Raw genomic sequence first — 14,376 nt, 5'->3', positions numbered from 1 at the left:
AAGAAATGTGCAAACATGGTCAAACCCGGAAAACATGACACTTAGCAAAAGAAGAAAGACAAAAGGCCACAGACTAGGTGATTCCATTTCTATGAGACGTCCAGAGCAGGCAAATTTGTAGGGGCAGAATGTAGATGGATGGTCGCCAGGGGCTGGGCGGGGGGAGACGTGGGGAAAGTAAGTGCTGAATGGGTACAGGGTTCCTGTCTGGGGAGATGAAAAAGTTCTGGAACCAGTCAGTGGAGACGGCTGCACAACCTTGTGAATATACTGAAAACCACACTGAGGTGTATTCTTTACAAGGGTAGTCTATGCGCTCAGTCGGTTAAGCATCTGACTCTTGATTTCGGCTCAGGTCACGATCACACGATTCGTGACTTCGAATCTAGCATCGGGCTCTGCAATGACGGTGTGAAGCCTCCTTGGAATTCTGTCTCCCTCTCTCTCTCTGCCCCCTCCCCACTTGCTCTCTATCTGTCTCTCAAAATAAATTAAAAAACATAAACTTTAAAAGCTGGTTTATGATATGTGAGTTATATTCCAATTTAAAACACACACAATAGGACACCAAAAGCAACAATAACGGAAGTAAAAATAGACAAAGGGAACTACGTCCAACTAAAAAACTTTTGTGCATCAAAGGACACAATCAACAGAGTGGAAAGACAACCTATGGAATGGGAGAGAATATCTGCAAATCACATATCTCATAAGGGATTAACATACACAGTATATAAAGAAGTCCTACAACTCAACGGCAAAAACTCCACCCGATTAAAAAATGAGCAAAGAGGGGCACCTGGGTGGCTCAGTCAGTTAAGCATCTGGCTTTGGCTCAGGTCACGATCTCCCGGTTCATGAGTTCAAGCCCCACGTCCAGGTCTGTGCTGACAGCTCAGAGCCTGGAGCCTGCTTCAGATTCTGTGTCTCCCTCTCTCTCTGCTTCTCCCCCACTCATGCTCTGTCTCTCTCCATCTCTCAAAAATGAATAACATTAAGAACAATTTTTAAAAAGACATGAACAAAGGACTTGGATGGACATTTCTCAAAGGAAGACATACAAATAGCCAACAGGCGCAGTAGAAGATTCTCATCAACAATCACCAACGAAATGTCAATCGACACCCCATGAGACACCCCACATCCATCGGGATGGCTACTATGAAAAAAAAAAAACCAGAAAATAACAAGTGCTGGTGAAGATGTGGAGAAATTGGTCCTGCCCATCGCTGGCAGAAGTGCCAAATGATACAAGTGTTATGGAAAATGGTACGGAAGTTCCCCAAAAAATTACACACAGAATTTCCTCAGGACACAGCAGTTCCACAGCTGGGTATGCACTGAGAGCAGGGTCTGGAAGATATATGTGTGTATCCACGTTCCTGGAGGTACTATTCGCAAGAGCTAAACCCAAGAAGCAAGCCAGGGTCCACCGACAGAAAAACAGAAGGACTCAGTGTGGTATATCACTGCTCAGCCTTTAAAAAGGAAGGAAATTCTGACACCTGCTAAAATATGGACGTACCTCAAGGACATTTATGTTAAGTGAAACGAGCCAGGCACAGATTCTATATGATTCCACTTACACGAAGTATCTGAAGTTGTCACATTCAGAGGGACTGAAAGAAGAAAGCTGGTTGCCAGGGACTGGGGCGGGGGAAAGGGGGAGGTGTTTAATGGGTACTGAGCTTCAGATCTGCAAGAAAGTTCTGGAGGGGTGCTGCACAACAGCACAAATATATTTAATGCTACTGAATGGTAGGCTTAAAAGTCGTTAAAACTGGTAACTTTCAGGTTGTGGGGTTTTTCCACAATTAAAAAAAAGGAAAGAAAGAAAGCGAGAGAGAGGGGGAAAGGAAAGGAAAGGAAAGGAAAGGAAAGGAAAGGAAAGGAAAGGAGGAAGGAAGGAAGAAAAGGGAGAAAGAAAGAAAGAAAGAAAGAAAGAAAAGGAAAGAAAAGGAGGAAAGAAAGAAAGAAAGAAAAGAGAAAGAAAGAAAGAAAAGAAAAGGGAGAAAGAAAGAAAGAAAGAAAGAAAGAAAGAAAGAAAGAAAAGGGAGGAAGAAAGAAAGAGGAAAAGGAAGCCAGTGAGGAACACACACACACACACACACACACACTCAGAGAACTTGGCTAACAGTTCCTCTACCTGCCCAGGTGTGCTATGGGATCGCATCCTCCCCTGATACTGCCAGGTGCCCCCCCCCCCCAAGACCCCCTTCCACAACACTGCACCTCGATGACCTAGAACTGGGAACAGGAAGGGGAGGAACAGGTCTGGTCTCTACCCCATGGCTCAGCACCTGATATCCAGCAGATGTTGGCTAATTATTTGCTCAACAAACTGTATAAAATCCACATGGTGAGGTCAAGCTGGTACAATTATACCCATTTTACAGACAGGTTAAGGAGGCTCAGCGAAACAAGGTGACCTTTCCAAAACCACAAAGACAGCGAGCAGTAAAAGTAGTGGCCCCAATATCCCAGACTCCTGCTATAGGGCCCCTTCCGTCACGTCACCTCCCTTCAAAGTCAACCTGGCATCCATTTCAACAGGACATTCCCAAGTGATCCTTGCCCTGTACCAGTGCCTCTTAACTTCTTTGGATCATGGGCTCATTTGGCAATCTAATAAAAGTCTCAACCCTTTTCCTAAAGCAACACATAGGAAACTTAGACACTAGTTTTCAGAGGGTTCCTGGACCCCGTGAAACCCCTCCATTGACCACATTTAGAACCCCCTTTCTGCCCTGCTATCCAGGAGCTCATTTATCCTCAAGAATTTCCAGCCATCTCCATATTCTTGATCATCAGAGTCAAGGAGAAATGCTATTTTAAATTCACGTTCCCAGGCCCGTGCCCTGTGGATCCGGTTAAGTACGTGCAGAGCTGGGCCCAGAAACCTGCATGAGGCACACCAGAGGATTCTGGGATTGGTGGCTCTGAGACACATTTGGGTTCGTGGCCCCCCTGACCTCTGAATGCTGCCCAGATGATCCCTCCAGCTCCTAGCCTCTCTACCCCAGCTGCCCACGAGACCCGGCTAGTAGACATTCCAGTACAATCCAACAAGGACTTCCTGAACCCAACATCCGTGACCCCAGAAGTGTTCCTTTGCAGGGATCACTAGGCCAGAAACCCGGGCATCGCCCTTTACTGTCCCTGTCCCCACCCTACATCTTGACCATCACCAAGGCTGGCTGATTCTACTGCCTATGTGCCTCTGGGCACCCCCACTGCCCTCCATCACCCCTGCCAGCACCGCGGTCCAAGCTTCTGCTCCCTGTTTCCACCTTCCTCTACCGTCCATCCTCCGTCCCGCAACTCCGATCCTGTCACCTCCCAGAACAAAGCTCTACAGTGGTGACCAAACTCTAGAACTGCACTATCCAATATGGTAGCTGCATGTGGTTAATGAAATTTAAACACAATTAGGGGCGCCTGGCTGGCTCAGTTGGTGGAGCATGGAATTCTTGATCTCAGGGTTGTGAGTTCGAGCCCCATGTTGGGTGTAGAGATTACTTAAAACGATACAATCTTTACGGGCACCGGGGCAGCTCAGTGGGTGGAGTGTGACTCTTGATTTCGATTCAGGTCATGATCTCACGGCTTGGGAGTTCCAGCCCCATGTGACGCTCTGGCGCTGATGGTGCCGATCCTGCTTGGGATTCTCTCTGCCTCCCTCTCTCTCTACCTGTGCTCACGCTCTCTCTCAAAATAAATTAATAAATAAAATAATAAAATCTTTAAAAAATAAACAAAGTAAGATCAAATGTCCAAAGTTCACACTAGCCACATACCAAACGGTCAAGAGCCACAGGGTGGCTGGTGGCTACCATATTGGACAGCACAGATACAGCACATTCCCATCCCCAGAGAAAGTTCTAGTGGACAGCAGAGCTCTACAACTGTGCTTACGAGCCCTTCGGGGTCTGGCCGCATCCTCTGCTCAGACCCCTCCCGGCGTCCTTGGTCTTGAGTCACAGTGAACCACTGTCAACTCCTTAAACTCATGCTCTCACCTCCAAACCAGAGCGTGTCATACCCTTCCTGCCTTCCCTGCTTGGCTAACTCCTCCCCACCCTTCAGGTCTCAGCTGCCGCCGCTCCCCTAACCAGGACAATTGCTCACGCTCTTGCCCACCACGGCATTTAAACACTGAGACACAACAGCCACGGGAACACCTACGCCCATTACCCCCTCACCAGCGATTGTCAGCTAGGGGCAAGTCTGCCCCCAGGGGGACACCTGCCGGTGTCTAGATTCATTACTGGTAAGATAATACTGGCATCCGGTGGGTAGAGGCCAGGAACACTGCTAGTATCCTACAATGCACAGGACAACCCCTACAACAAAGAATCATCCAGCCCAAGATGTCGGCCATGTTGGGGTTGACCATCCCTGCTCCAGACCGGACAACTCCATAAAGGAAGGGAGCGTGTCCTGTATGTATGTAGTCCCAGCCACCAGCCCAGAGTGGGCCATACAATGAGTACGGATGCTCTACAAGATTTTCTCCCAGGATTCCAGTTCCCTTACAGTGTCTTTCCTGAAAGACAATTAGTCACGGGTCATTATGGCAGGCTGAAGAATGCCCCTCCCCAAATACCCAGGTCCTAATCCCTGGAACCTGTGGATGTCACTTGACGTGGCAAAAGGGACTCTGCTTGTGTGATTAAGTGAAGGATCTTGAGATGGAGGGCTTATCCTCGATAATCCGGACGGGCCCCAAATGCATTCACAAGCAACCCTAGCGGAGGAAGACAGGGACGTTTGACACAGAAAAGGCAGCGTGAAACGGAGCGGAGAGAGATTCAGAGATGCTACGGTGCTGGCCTGGCACCCACCGGAAGCTGCAAAAGGCAAGGGCCAGATTTTCCCCGACAGCCTCCGGCGGGGTATGGTCCTGCCGACGCCTTTTTTTGGCCTAGTGACACAGATTTTGGACCTCCGGCCTACAGAAGCGTGAGAGAATAAATTTCTGCTCTTTTTAAGCCAACAAGTTTATAGTAATTTGTCGTCGTAGCCCAGTGCAGTCATATTCCAATTTGGGCTTCAGTGGATTTGGATCGAGAACTGAAAAGGAACGGCAGGTAGGCACCAGGCCCCCACCCCGCTGACTCGGAGGGCTGGAAGGAGAGATGGGAGTAAGGGTAGCTGAGCCATGGGCGTTTCTAGATGTGGCAGCTGCCCGGGTCATCGGCAACCATGTCTGTGGGTCATTCCTCATACCCTAGTCCTGCCACCTTCTGGGAAGATCTCTGGTAGGCAAGTGACTCAACCCAGGATACTATGTTAGTCTGCCTGGTGCTGACGCAGGGGTAAGAATAAAAAGTTAAGCCCCTGTCCCGCTCTCCAGCCTGCTGCCAACCCCTCTCCTTTCCCCACCACCCTCAGACACAGGGGCCTTTCTCCAACCTTCCAACACAGCCCCAGGGCCTTTGCACCTGCTGTTCTTCTGCTTGGAACAGTCTTCCTCCAGAGTCTCCCATGGCTGGCTTCTCAGCATTCAGGTCACAGTTCAAATGTCACCTCCCCAGAGAGGCCCTTCCTGACTGCGCGGCCTTCCCTCATCACCTGCTGAGTTTCTTCCCAAATCTTCTCATACTCTGTCATTATCTCATGACCATCTTCATATGCCTGTTCACTGTTACTCCCCCAGCACCCCAGACTTCAGGCCCCAGGAGGGTAGGGACCTTGTCTGACCTGCCCAGGGTATGTCCCTAGTCCTATGCCTGGCACACACTAGGTGCTCAACACATTCTGAATGAATGAATGAATGAATGGGTGCGTGAGTCAACGTAATTAAGTGAATTTGCAGCTTTGGGTGATGCTTGCCAAAGCCGGGTCCCTAACATACCTAATCTTGGCTTTCCGAAAGGCCAGCTCCTCTTCGTTGCCGAAGTCCAGGGACACGTCCTCAGTATCGTCCACCAGGGCCTGGGGGACACCAAACAGAGGTGGCAGGCAGGCAGGCAGGCGGTGCACATCCCCACCCCATCCCCTCGCCGGCAGGGCCCCTCCCCCGCGGCTGCAATCCCAGGCCTTCCACCTTCCTGGGTCCAGGAGGACCACTTGGGGTCCGGCCCAGGCCCAGGCCCCGGCCTGCGCATCCCTCCTCCTCGCTTCCCCCAGCGCTCCCTCAGGCTCCGCCTGTCATCTCCCCCACCCTCCTGCCCCCGGCCTCCCCGCGGCCCTACCTGCTTCATCCTCTCCCCAGAGCCCACCTGGAGCCCACGGCCCAGGCTCAAGGACTCCGCCTCTCGCTGCCTTCGGCCCGGTGGGGAGCGGCGGGGGGAGCTTGCGCTCCGCGGTGCTGCCTCGGTGCAGGTCGCGGGTGGAGGCGGGGCGCGCGGGGCCCAGAGCGCAGCCGCGGGCTGGGGGAGGTGGGCTCGGCCGACCGGGCGGGGGCGAGGCTGGCGAGGGTCCGGGGGCGGGGCTGGTTAGGGTCCGGGGGCGGGGCGGGGCGGGGGTCCGGGGGCGGGGCTCACTGCGGACGGCGCCTAGGAGAGAAAGAGCTGTCGCCCAGAGTGGAGGGAAGGAGGACTGAGCAGCCGCCTGGAGGGGAAGATTCGGGCTCAGAGGCGCATTTGGGGACCACGAACTGATTCTGGGAGGCACAGAGCGGGTGGGCCAGTGAATGAGGCGGAGGTCCCATAACTGTCGTATGGGCTAGCGAACTAGCGAATCGTGAACGAATGCCAGTGATGGGCAGCCTCATTCGGCGTCTGGAGAAGGCCAATGTTTCCCAAACGTCTCTGATCCCAAGAATTCTGCCCCCCACCCCACCCCCTGGGCCCTTATGAAAAGCAGATTTCCAGGCCCAACCCTGGAGATTGGGAAGGCCTGGAATGCAGACCCTGGAACCTGTCTTTCAACAGGTGAATCTGCTGCAACCAACAACCACTGTTGCGCACAGTGAGATCTTCACTCATCCGGGGGCCAGACACACTGAGCACAAAATAAGTATTATTAGCAGTGATGGCAGTGATTCCGGATGTTAAGGCCTCCCCAGGTTATCTCCCAGGAAGGAAGGCTGGCCGCCTGAGTCTTTCCTGGCCCAGGACAAGGGCCCTCCCCCTCTCCTGACTCCACTAGTCCCCAGCTGCCTGGGGTGGGACACTCAGGGGAGGGCAGGTGGAGGTGAGAAGCCGTTGCGAAACATTTAGGGGCTTTTCCTCCGACTCTGAGAGTCACCAGCTGTTGCTATCTGTTAAGTTGGGGCTCAGAGAGTCCCCATGGGGGTGAGAAGGTAGGAAACCCCCCTTGGAAATCCCATTTGGGGACAAACTGTCATTCTTGGCGATCTGGTTAGGGGGGTGCCTTGAGAAATAGCTGTGCCTCTGCCACGTGGAAGTCACCCCACAAATACAAAGTCATGCCACTCTGCCCCTTCCTGACCTGTCCACATCGGGGCACGGGCTGAGGGTGCAGATACCAGGGCCAGACCTGGGGGCTCAGCATTTGATCCCCAGGAAGAAACGCTCTCCCAGCTGGCCCTCGGCAGGGTCAGCCAGTAGAATTTGAGGGGCAGACAGGGAACACCTGGGTTCTGCAGGGAATTAAGTCATCATTGACTTTGAAATCAGCTGCGATGGATTTACCTGGGTCTCCTGGTTCAAAGGCAGATTCCCGGGCCCCACTCCAGGCCTTCTGAATCTCCAGGGCCAGGGCCCAGGCATCTGCCTTTCGTATGGGCTCTCAGAATCTCTGAGAGCAGAGACTTTGGGGAAACACAGACCTTCTCCCTTCGCACTGTTACCGCTGAATATGGCCACTGGGATCCTGACAATTGTCACCTTCTGCCGGTCCAGGCTCAGGAGGGCGTGGAGTGCAGTTTCAAAGAGCGGCCTCGTCTCTGATCCCTGGCCCTGGGGCCAGACCAACCTCAAGGAAAGAGCCTCCAGGCTCAGGCGCCCACTGGCCTCTGAATGGTCCTTGGAGGTCAACACCTGGAGTTGGGCAGGCCAGACTGGGAACACGGCTCCACCATTTTCTGTCTGGATGGTCTCGGGCAGGGGACTTCACCTCTCTGGCCTCAGTCTCCACACCTGTAGAATGGGGCCACACCTTCCCTCTGCCCCGTCATCACGGATGATGCAAGACCTGGAGAAAGCACATGGACAATGTCCTCCTCAGAGCTGGGGCTCAGGAAACAGCGGCTCTGGTGACGGCCACTCGTGGTCATCAGCAGAGGGGCCTGGGGCAGCACATAGGAAGTGAGCCCCGTATCAGAATCACTCCTTCCACTGAGACACGTCTGTCTCAATGGGAGTACAGGAACTGCACACCCAGCTTGGTGGCCCTTTCCCAAACACCTACTGTGGGCCCCGGGGACAGAGGACTGAGCGCCATCCTCTCCCCCGGATGGGCCCCCAAGAGCCCTGGCTCAGAAAGCAGCAGCTTGGGTGTGAACTGACATGACTTAACTCCGGAGCCTAGAGCCCAACCAGGGAGGTGGGTGCGGTGGTGGGGGGAGGGGGGTCGGCCTGGCTGGAATGTTCTGATCCTTACCCTGCGGGAGACAGACAGCTGGCACAGAGGCTTGGTGGGGGTCACACCTGGGGCTGGAAAAGCCTGTCCCCCGCATCGGGCAGGGCGAAAGCTGCAGCCTCCAAGGCCTATCATCCCTAGGCCTGCATTGCCGTGGGTGGTACTCGTTAAGACCCACCCTGACAGTGGCCCTGTCATTCCTCCTCAGTGGGGCTGAGGATCTCCCAAGTAAAAAAAAGGGAGCCCGTGGGATGCCCGTGTGGATCAGCTGGCTGGACGTCCGACTCTTGATCTCAGCCCAGGTCCTGATCTCAGGGTTTCGGCTTCGAGCTCCGTATCGGGATCCACGCTGTGTGAAACCTACTTAAAAATAGTAATAATAAGAGAGCTCAGCGAAATGGAACTTGAGGGCAACAACAAGCCCACTTTTTAACATTTTTAATGTGTACTTATTTTTGAGAGAGAGAGAGAGAGAGAGAGCACGAGCTCGAGTGGGGAGGGGCAGAGAGACACCGAGAGGGAGACACAGAACTTCACATTTTCAGCTCACGAGCATCAGCATGTGTGGCGAACAAGCGCTGATGCCGAGGAAAGAGCAGGTGCAAAGGCTCTAAGCAGGGAAAGACCCGGCCGTGTCCTAGCATTGGGTGCAAACTGGCCAGCCGGCGGAGGGTAGCCCGTCCTGTCCCGCATGGCTCTGTGGGCCAGGATGGGAGTTCAGGGGCCACCTGATGGGAGGGCACAGGTGTAAGCCGCCTGGCTGAGGACAGAGGCCCCACTGTCCTGCCCTGACCTCCACGCAGGGCCAAGCATGGCCCCAGCCACGGTGGGAGGGCCCCGCGAAATCCACGCTCCATGGAAAGAAGGCCTGCAAGGGTCTGGTTTGTTGGGGACCTCCTGGTGTCCGACCACCAACCCCATTCACTCAGCAAATGCTTTACAGATACGGCCTAGGCCTTCCTGTTCACCTGGCTCCCTGGCTCGGTCCCAGCCCCAACCTTGCAGTGATAGGTCGTCTAACCATCTGGCCAGCCGCCCCTGGGGGTGGAGTGGGGTGCCCCGCTGGGGCTGCCAACCAGAACCCCAGGGATACGACAGAACCCAGACCGTGGGAAGATGCAAAGGCAGAGGGCGTGGGTCCTTCCACGAACACATCGCAAGAAAAGAGCTGGGGAGAAGAACCTTCTGGTTTAAAGACCTTTATCCATGTGTTAATCACACACAACGTGTGAACCTTGTTAGGATGTGATTCAAACAACGATGGGAAATAAAGATACTTATGGGCCAGTCAGGGAATGAGCCCTAGAAGGGGTGCTGGGCAAGATCCCTAACACTAAGGATGATTTATTTTTTTCTTTTAAGGCATAGTGACGACGTGGTGGTTTTTAAAAGCTGAGATAGAATTCGCATACCATAAAATGTGACGCTTTTAAAGTATAACGTGCGGCGGGTTTTAGTAGACTCACAACGTGGTGTAACTATCACCACCATCTCGTTCCAGAACATTCTCGTGACCCCGACAGGAAATTCGATACTAAATACTAGTCACCGCCTGGCCCCTGCCAACCGATCATCTGCTTTCTGTCTCTCTGTCGACTCATCTCTTCTGGATCCCTCGTAGAGATGCAATCCTACACCATGTGGCTTTTTGCTTCTGGCTTCTTTCCCTCAGCATCGTGTTCACGGGGTTCATCCACCTCGTAGCAGGTGTCAGGGGTTCGTTCCTTTTTGGCTGTACGACTCCTTGTACGGATAGAGGGCGTTTTGTTTATGCCTTCATCCATCAGTGGACATCTGGCTACCTTTTGGTGACGAGGAATCATGCTATGAACATTCCCGCCCATGGCTGTGGCTGAATGTACCTCCAGTTCTCCCGGGCACTCATCTATGAGTGGAATTGTCCGCAGCTTTGTTTATCAAGATATGTTTAGAGCTACATGCCCACATATTAAGGTGAAATGATAAGACATTGGGGCTCCCTTCAATATCATAAGGAAGAGGGTAGTACGATGTGTATCAATGTACAAAGATAGGCTGTATGCGGGGCGCCTGGGTGGCTCAGTCGGTTGAGCATCCGACTTCAGCTCAGGTCATGATCCCGCAGTTTGTGAGTTCGAGCCCCACATCGGGCTCACTGCTGTCGGCTCAGAGCCTGGAGCCTGCTCTGGATTCTGCGTCTCCCTCTCTCTCTGCCCCTCCCCCGCTTGTGCTCTCCCCTAAATAAATAAATATTTAAAAAAATTTAAAGTAAAAAGAAACAGGGGAAATTGATTTTAATTGTCCCTTTCTTGAACCCATTCTATCCAAAACATGATCATCTTTTTTTTTAAGTTTACTTATTTATTTTGAGAGAGAGAATGTGTGCACTCGAGCTGGGGAGGAGCAGAGAGAGAGAGAGAGAGAGAGAGAGAGAGAGAGAATCCCAAGCAGGCTCCGCACTGTCATTGCAGAGCCTGACATGGGGCTCGATCTCACGAACTGAGAGATCATGACCTGAGCCGAAATCAAGAGTTGGATGCTTAACTGACTGAGCCACCCAGGCGTCCCCGAAACGTGATCCTCTTAACATGTAATCTATTAAATTATGAAACATATTTTGCTTGCTCTTTTTCCTGGAGGTCTTTGCGTTTGGCCTCACCCTTCTCAGGGGCTCCCTGGTGACTTGCAGCCCCCACATCGGATAAGGCGGCTTTGTCTGGGGCGTTGAGAGCACTTAGCCAGAAGCTCTGTGACTTGTTTTTAATTGCTTGCTTTTGTCTGTCTACAACTAGAACGTTGGCCCGGCGAGGCAGGCACCCATGTGTCTCTCTAGGTGCTGCGCCCATGTGCCTAGACCCGTGCATGGCCGAGAGCAGGTGAGCGAGAGAGTGAGCGAGTGGGTGAAGGGCCCCGGGAGGGTCCAGGGAAGCGATGATCTCTCCATCTCACAGAGGCCCGGGCACAGCTGAGCTCTGTCTGGGGAGACATCCAGGGCTCACCCCGGGCACCGCCTGCCCCCAACAAGGTGGACAGGGTCCCCCCCGACCCGGAGCAGCCCACAGGAGGGACCCACCTTCCTCCAGCTGCCCCGTGGTCTGCCTTCCTGGGCACACTGCCCCGGCCGCCAGCATGAAGGACAGAGGCCAGGTGGGGTGGGGTGGGAGGAGCCCTGTGAAGTGGGCGGAGGGCGAGAGGCACAGGGACAGCTGCCCAGACGCCAGGGAGGGACCTTGGACACCAGGTAGATCTGAATGTGAGAGAAGCAACTGATAGTTTTTAGAATAAGCATGTCCCAAATACTGCGTGGGACATACTTACACTAAAAAGTGATTTGTTGTTGCCCTCAAGGTCCATGTCACTGAGTTGCCTTAGTTTCCCCTGGGAGACCTTCATCCCTACCAGGGGCCGGGCTGGCAGATCCTTGGGCTGTGGGGTCTCAGGGGGTGCCGCCCGTGGGAGCAAGGGGTTGACCTCTGCCTAGTGCCTGGCATGGAGGGCCTGTGTGCCGACGCTCCCTCCTGCAGCTGCCGCTTCTCGTCCCCTCCGCGAAGGCCCTCCATGCTGAGGCCTCCTTCTCTGAAGGCCTATGAAGTTTCCTTCTGTGCCAGAAGCTCGCTTCCTGCTCCCGTCTGCCCTTGCCTGGCGGGTGGGCGAGGCCTTTGCTGAGGCCGGCGGGGCACACTCCCCCAAGAGGGGAAATTCCAGGCCAGGGGACAAAAGGGTCAGCGAAGCTCTGCTGTGATTCACTGGCCTCCCAGGCAGCGTGCCATCCCTCCAGGCCAGGGAGGAATCAGGGGACAGAGGGAGCCTCTTGTTGCTCAAGGGCTGGGACCAGGGACAGAGATGGTGGGTCCCCAGCAAGGCTGGGCCTTGTCAAGACGCTGGGAGGGGCGCCTAGGGGCGCAGTCGGTTAAGCGTCTGACTTCGGCTCAGGTCACGATCTGGCAGTCCGGGAGTTCGAGCCCCGCGTCGGGCTCTGTGCTGACAGCTCAGAGCCTGGAACCTGCTTCGGATTCTGTGTCTACCTCTCTCTGCCCCTCCCCGACTCACAGCCTGCGTCTCTCTTTCTCTCAAAATAAATAAATGTTAAAAAACATGTTTTTAAAGAAGCTGGGTGAGGGGGCAGTGGCTGTTACCCATCATGCATCTCTGGTCTCCGGTAGTGGCAGGAAGGTGGCAGGTGCCTCCCCCAGGTCCCGTGCTGGGGGGGGGGGGGACCATCATGCTGGGATCTCCCCAGCAGCTGGAGGTCCAGTGAGTTGCCCCCTTCTAGAGAAGATGTTCTCCACCATCATACGCCCCCAGGCCCCATCTGGAGGGGACCTGCAGACCTTTCCCACCTCACCTTCCATAACTCTTCATGCTCTGGTAACACTGGCCAGACTCTAGGGTTTTCAGAAACTGCAAATTCTTTTCCTACCTCAGGACCTTTGCACCTGCTGCTTTCCCTGCCAGGTCTTTTTGGGACTGAAAATATGAGGCCTGTCTCAGAGAGGCCTTCCCTAACTCCCGGTTCGTGTCTCACCGAATTGCTCAGTTCCTCTCCAGGGTCTGGGACCCCAACATGTCTTGTCCTCTTTCTGGCACTTTCCATGATTTCTGGTTGTCTTGTTTTTTTTTATTAAACAATCTTTATCCCCCTTTATCTACCCCCCTCCACCATTAGGGTATTATCTCCATAAGAGCAGGTGTTCCTTCTGTCCACCTAGCCCAGGGCCAGGCATGCTACGAACGTTTGACAAGTGTCCGGTTTAAAGTAAGTTAATAAACAGGGCACAATTCTGGGAGTTGTGCCAGGTTGCAGATCTCCACTCATTGTGTGGTTGAGGGTGTTTGGGATCAAAGTGAATGGTTGCCTGGATTCCCACCTGGAGGGTGGGGTCCGGATCTAGGCTTTTCTTTCTTGCTTAAACTATTTTTTTTAATGTTTATTTATTTTTGAGAGACAGACAGACAGACAGACTGACACAGAGCACGAGTGGGGTAAGGGCAGGGGGAGAGGGAGACACAGAATCTGAGGCGGGCTCCAGGCCCCGAGCTGTCAGCACAGAGCCTGACGCGGGACTTGAACTCAGGAACCGTGAGATCGTGAGCTGAGCCGAAGCCGGACGCTCCGCTGACTGAGCCACCCAGGCGCTCCCGGATCTAGGTTTTTCTTACACCCACACACCGGCCACACACTGGGGTGGGGTGGGCAGCGTAGCCCAGGTCCCAGCTGGGAAGCGCCAACCCTCCGTCCCCTGCCCCCAGATGTCGTCTAGCCCCGTGGAGGAGGAGCCCAGGCAATCTCCTGACTGTGGATCTTGGCAGGTCTGTGAGCCAACAGGCAGGGAGCCGCTGCTTACGGGAAATCCTCTGCTGAGGAGAAAGGGCGGTGGGTTGTTTGGCCCGGCACACTGGCCCCGGGCCAGATGGGTCAGGAAGCCTGTGCCGCCGTGACAACCCGCGCCCGGTTCCTCCAGGGGCAGCAGCTGCTGGCTGAGAGGGAGCTCCCCAAGAAGAAGCCAAGGGGTGCCCATCCCTCCCCCCCCTTTATAAAAAAAAACAAAGAGGACACAACCGTGTGGAATTTCAGTGCCTCCCAAGAGGCAGCCAAATGCGTTGGCTAAGGGCACACACTTGGCCGTCCGCTCGCCTGGACGCAAAGCCCGTTGCCCCCGCCTGTCGGCTGGGGGACATTTAGCAGTCACTTAGCCTCTGTACGAACGAAATAGGGTCTTCACGGCACCCCCTTCTGAGCGCTCTTGGGGTGGAGTAGAAGACTGTTTTGCCACACGGTCAGAACGTTGCCGGCACGCACCGTTTGCTAAATAAACCGCGTCCCTCCGCCTTCATGACCACCCCAGGAGGTAAGCAAGGTGCGCGGGACGGTACCCATTTTATGCATGCGGAGACTGAGGCTCGGGA

General features: G+C 54.2%; 1 protein-coding gene across 1 annotated transcript in view; it reads right to left on the bottom strand.

Annotated features, from left to right (window-relative positions):
• The window catches only part of TVP23A (trans-golgi network vesicle protein 23 homolog A), a 28,896-nt gene extending 22,476 nt beyond the window's left edge, over positions 1–6,420 (bottom strand). The window contains exons 1-2 of the mRNA XM_060648476.3: positions 6,198–6,420; positions 5,858–5,937 (exon numbers count right to left, since the gene is read on the bottom strand). Of these exons, the coding sequence (XP_060504459.2) occupies positions 5,858–5,937; positions 6,198–6,206 (89 nt within the window). The 5' untranslated portion in view covers positions 6,207–6,420. The remainder of the gene's footprint in view (positions 1–5,857; positions 5,938–6,197) is intronic.
• Positions 6,421–14,376: the final 7,956 nt, after the last annotated feature.

The sequence above is a fragment of the Panthera onca genome, chromosome E3, assembly GCF_046562875.1.
Source record: "Panthera onca isolate mPanOnc1 chromosome E3, mPanOnc1 haplotype 2, whole genome shotgun sequence".
NCBI lineage: Eukaryota > Metazoa > Chordata > Mammalia > Carnivora > Felidae > Panthera > Panthera onca.
This window is presented reverse-complemented; position numbering and strand designations above follow the sequence as displayed.